The 4,915-nt window shown below is 54.0% G+C and overlaps 1 protein-coding gene across 1 annotated transcript; it reads left to right on the top strand.

Annotated features, from left to right (window-relative positions):
• Positions 1-930: 930 nt before the first annotated feature.
• DUSP23 (dual specificity phosphatase 23) lies at positions 931-2,381 on the top strand. The gene is made up of 3 exons (XM_029227219.1): positions 931-982; positions 1,069-1,337; positions 1,983-2,381. Exons 2-3 carry the CDS (start codon positions 1,071-1,073, stop codon positions 2,166-2,168), a joined length of 453 nt encoding a protein of 150 aa, XP_029083052.1. The 5' UTR covers positions 931-982; positions 1,069-1,070; the 3' UTR covers positions 2,169-2,381.
• The last annotated feature ends 2,534 nt before the right edge of the window (positions 2,382-4,915 follow it).

Raw genomic sequence — 4,915 nt, 5'->3', positions numbered from 1 at the left:
TTAACAAATCCTGCAACTGTTTAACCCAGCTGAGGGACATGAGGATGGCTAGGTGAAGAGGCAGTAACCTTCTATTTAACTTTAGAATACAATACCGTTTTGTTAAAGATTCTGGAGCCAGGCTGCTTGGTTTCAAACCCCCCGCCATCAGTCATCTCTTGGTCAAGTTCCTGAACCTCTCCAGAGCTTCAGTTTTCTCATCTGTAAGATAGTTAAATAGATTACCCACCTCGTAAGATTATTGTGGCAATTAAATCAGTTTGAAAAATACCTGGCACATAGTAAATGCTCAATTTGTTAATTCTTATATTGTTGTTGGTGGTGGTGCTTTTGTTGTTGTTATTATTATTACATTATTACTCTCCCGGGTACGATTTCAGGGCACCAGATGGCAGAAACACTGGGTTTTTTTTTAATAATTTCAGCAGTGGAAAAACAAGAATAGTCCCCTGTACAGTGGCGATTCCCACTTACTGGACGAGTTCAAAAAGTCACTGATAATGACTTAGAGTTATTGAAGAGAAGATTCCTCCCCCAAGGCGTATGTAGATTTGCCATCTCTTAAACCCTTGGGCATCCATTGTGAAGAAAGTTAAGGCCAGGCCCTTGGGCAGCAGGGGCAGTTGGCCAGTGATGCAATAACTCCCACCGACCGCCAGGGAGCAGCAGAGCTCGACCCGGGGTTGCTTCATCCACAGAAAATAATTTTTAATTCCTTCTAGGTGTTCTGTCTTGGCTGTTTGCGTGGTCCACCAATCCCCGTGCACACGGCTGCAGTAATCCCGCCCACTATTGACTATCCAACCAATCAACGAGTGTTCTGCTTGGGGCCGGACCAGAACGCTCCGACGGTCACTGGGAGCCGGGAGTTGGGTGTTCTAGCCCCGCCCTCAGGCGGCTCGGCCAATCCCCTGAGGAGGAGCAGGACGACACCCAGGATATGTCCCGAAGACCACATGGCTCCAGGAGGCGCCAGCGCTAGGTAGGTGGAAGGTTACCCGGCCCGGGGGCGGAGCGGGACGGGCCGGCCTCGCCCCCGGTGACCCGCTGTTCTGTGCCCTCCGTCAGCCATGGGCGTGCAGCCCCCCAACTTCTCGTGGGTGCTCCCCGGCCGGCTGGCGGGGCTGGCCCTGCCCCGGCTCCCCGCCCACTACCAGTTCCTGCTGGACCAGGGTGTGCGGCACCTGGTGTCACTGACGGAGCGCGGGCCCCCGCACAGCGACAGCTGCCCCGGCCTCACCCTGCACCGACTGCGCATCCCAGACTTCTGCTCGCCGGGCCCAGAGCAGATCGACCGCTTCGTGAAGATTGTCGACGAGGCCAACGCCAGGGGAGAGGTCAGAGGGCGGGGTTAGCGCCGGGAGGGAGGGACTTGGGAGGGGTCAGCGGGGACACGCGGAGCTGGGGAGGGCGGGGCCAGGAATAACTTAGCTGGGTTCCGGGAGAAAGACTGGAGGAAGAGGGTGGAGCCAGGAGACCATCTCAACCAGAACAGAAAGCCAAAGCGGGGCGGAGGCGGGGGGAGGGGGGGCGGAGGCGGGGGAGGGGGGCGGGGCGGGGGGGGCAAAGGGGAGGAGTATGAAGAGGGCCCAGCAGTGTGAATTGGGCTCGAGGAAAGGCAACGAAGAACCAGCTGATGTTGTGGGTTGAGAAGGAGAAAGGGTGAACATACTTGGGAGAGATGGGGGTTGAAGTCAGGGGGTACTGAGCAGTCTCCAGAGCAAGGTTCTGTCCAAATGTAATGGAGCCACATTTTAAAAAGGTAAACAAGAAGCAGGAGAAATTCATCTTGATAATATAATTTAACCCAGTAACTCCAAAATATCATTTCAACATATAAGCAATATAAAATAAATTCTTAACCAGATATTTATATTCTTCATTGTCCTACATCTTTAAAACCTGGTTGTATTTTACAAGTGAGGGTCAGGAGAGTGTTGGGAGGGCGTTGAGCTCCTCCCCACCCAGCTCCCCCTTCGCAGGCGGTGGGAGTGCACTGTGCCCTGGGCTTTGGCCGCACGGGTACCATGCTGGCTTGTTACCTGGTGAAGGAGCGGGGCCTTGCTGCAGGGGACGCCATCGCTGAGATCCGGCGCCTTCGACCCGGCTCCATCGAGACGTATGAGCAAGAGAAGGCGGTCTTCCAGTTCTACCAGCGAAGGAAATAAGGGACCTCAGCACTCTTCTGCCAGGCCGCGGCCCTGACCTGTGTATTAGATGGGGCCAGAGATGCGGAAGTGAACTCAAAGTGCTAAGCCCTCCAGCGGTCAAAAGACAGATGTAGCCCTTCCCTGCAGGCAGGTCCTGGTAGGAGGATGGCTGGAGCAGCACCAATGTGGGGTGTCCCTCTGCCACTGCCTTGAATAAATAAAGAACCAGCTCACATTGCATAGCACTTTAAGTTTACAAAGTGCTCCCACACTTTGTGACTTCTTTTGCGCCTCACAATAGCCCCATAATACAGCGAAGGCAGAAGGGCCATCCCTTCCTTGGATGAGGCGGCGAAGGCTCAGAAAGGCGCAAGGTTACACTTCCGGAAAGTGGAAGTATGGGCTAGGACTACAGCACACATTTTCAGCCTTTTAAAGTTGCTGAAACTCTTATGTATCTATCTCTAATAATATTTGATGTGTCTTCTGGGGAGCTGGTCAATGAAAAGGAAACAAATCCCTGGCAGCGCAAGGTCTCTGATGCTCGCAGGCCAGGAGGGCCCCTGTGGACACAGCCCCTCAGTCCAGGCCCGCATGCCCCACGTGTGTCATCCCTTTAGCCCTCTTACGACAGAGAAAGCCTGGATGCTGTGCTCACAGATAATCACTGTCTCCATCTCCCAGGGGCTGGGTGCCTTTCCCCAGCCTCAGGCTGCTCCGCTCACCTGTGACCTCCAGCCCATTATGCTGCCCCACAGCATGAGGCTGAGGAATGCCAGAACCCAGCCTCTCTGGGCAGGTATGCAGAGGATATTTGATGATTAAATGAAGACATTCAGGGCTTCGAACCTTGGCCATGTTTCTCAGATGTTACCCTCACTTCCCCATTGGATGCCATGCTACCAGCACCACCACCACACCTGCAGCTTCGAGAGATAGGATGAATGGGATAGACTAGCCAGGTGGACTCTTTTTGCTATAACTCCTGCCTGAATTCCTGTCTGCTCTTCTGTAATGGCAGGCCAGGATGGATAAGGTAGGAATTCATCATGAAATGTGTACTGAGTGCCTGTATACCAGGCTTTGTTAGATGCAGAGGCCCTCCAGCTGAAGGGGACATGATTCACAGCCTTCTGGAGGCGGGGAGCCCGGCAGAGTCCAACCACATAGAATAGGTACCGTGGCAGACATGCATTCCACATCCAATGAAGACATGGAGGGAGGAGGCAAGGGTCCCCCTGCAGACCCCAGCCTTTGTAGCCCAGGCCACCACCAGCTCCAGGCCACCCACTCCTCACTGCATCTTCCTTCCTCTGTCGCCCACCCAACTCAACCCCCCTCCGACCCTCTTAGACAAAAGGAGTATGAGCCAGAGTCTTGCCGATCTAGCAGTGAGAGAAAGACTGTGAAGTGCCCTCGCCGCCCCCGCCTCCTTTCCTCTGTGTGTCGAATCTGGATAATCAGTTCCTTCATTCTGTTCCCTTGGTCCCCACCCAGTTTACCCAGGTGAGGACATCTCTCAAAGAGAAGAACCTACAGTTCCAAGCATTCAGGCTAAAACAGAGGAGTGAGAAGTAGCAGAAGAGGGGAAGCACTGAAGCCCTTACCCTCTGCTCATCAAAGTCCCCTCTGCCCTGCCCACCCACCCACTCCTCCCACAACAGCATGACCCATTCTGTTTCCTGATGCAAACCAGAGCATCTTCCAAAGGAGTATTTTGATTGTGTGTGTGTGTGTGTGTGTGCGTGTTTGTGTGTACACGCAAAGGTGGTGGGGCAGGAAGGGTATGAACAGCCCACTTCCTGGATCCCTTCCCTCCAATTACCAGGATGCGGGGAGAGAAGAGGCAGGCTTGAAGCTGTACCCCGGAGTTCTGTCTCTGATCCCAACCCGCTGGGGTCACACAACCGTTCCTCACGTTGTCTGACCCTCCATTCCTATCTTAACTCCATCCCCCCACATCCTCTGCCCTGCAGGAGAGGAACCTGCCCTTCTCTCTCTCCCAACCCTCTTTCAAAGGAGAGGAAAAATTTTTCTAACTCCATTAAAACCCTGTGTGCAGCCTCCATCCCCATAATTTCAGCAGGTCTCCTCTGCCTCAAGAGTTCCTCAGGGAAATAAACATACAATTATGTGCTTAAGGAAATTGGTTTGTTTGGGGTTTTTTTTGCGGTACGCGGGCCTCTCACTGTTGTGGCCTCTCCCGTTGCGGAGCACAGGCTCCGGACGCACAGGCTCAGCGGCCATGGCTCAGGGGCCCAGCCGCTCCACGGCATGTGGGACCTTCCCGGACCGGGGCACGACCCCGCGTCCCCTGCATCGGCAGGCGGACTCTCAACCACTGCGCCACCAGGGAAGCCCAGGAAATTGGTTTTTAAATAAGTAAGAGTTGACTTGAAATGAAAAACTCTGCGCTTGGCCTTCCATCTACCTTGAGAGATTAGCCTGAGTCTCTCTTTGGGCTCATTCCCACCCCACCCCCAATTTTTTGCCTTCGCACCACACCCTTTTCTGTATATGGCCACCAAAGAGGGATTGCAGACTAGCTGTGACCCTTCCCCATTCTACCCCACACTGAGATGACAGGTGAGAGGAACAAGCCGCTTCCATTGACAAAGAACCTCCGCATCGCATCAGACCAGGCTTGCTCAACGCCAGCACTACTGACACTAGGGTCTGGGTAGCTCTGCTGTGGGGGCCATTCTGTGCTCTGTAAGGTAGTTAGCAGGATCCCTGACGTCAACCCATTAGATGCCAGTAGCATA

The sequence above is a fragment of the Monodon monoceros genome, unplaced genomic scaffold, assembly GCF_005190385.1.
Source record: "Monodon monoceros isolate NGI ecotype Baffin Bay Population unplaced genomic scaffold, NGI_Narwhal_1 Super_Scaffold_18, whole genome shotgun sequence".
Lineage (NCBI taxonomy): Eukaryota > Metazoa > Chordata > Mammalia > Artiodactyla > Monodontidae > Monodon > Monodon monoceros.
This window is presented reverse-complemented; position numbering and strand designations above follow the sequence as displayed.

Coding starts and splice junctions, on each gene's coding strand:
- DUSP23 (XM_029227219.1), top strand. CDS start 1,071: ATGGGCGTGCAGCCCCCCAACTTCTCGTGGGTGCTCCCCGGCCGGCTG. Junction 1,338..1,982: donor AGGCCAACGCCAGGGGAGAG/GTCAGAGGGCGG, acceptor CCCCCTTCGCAG/GCGGTGGGAGTGCACTGTGC.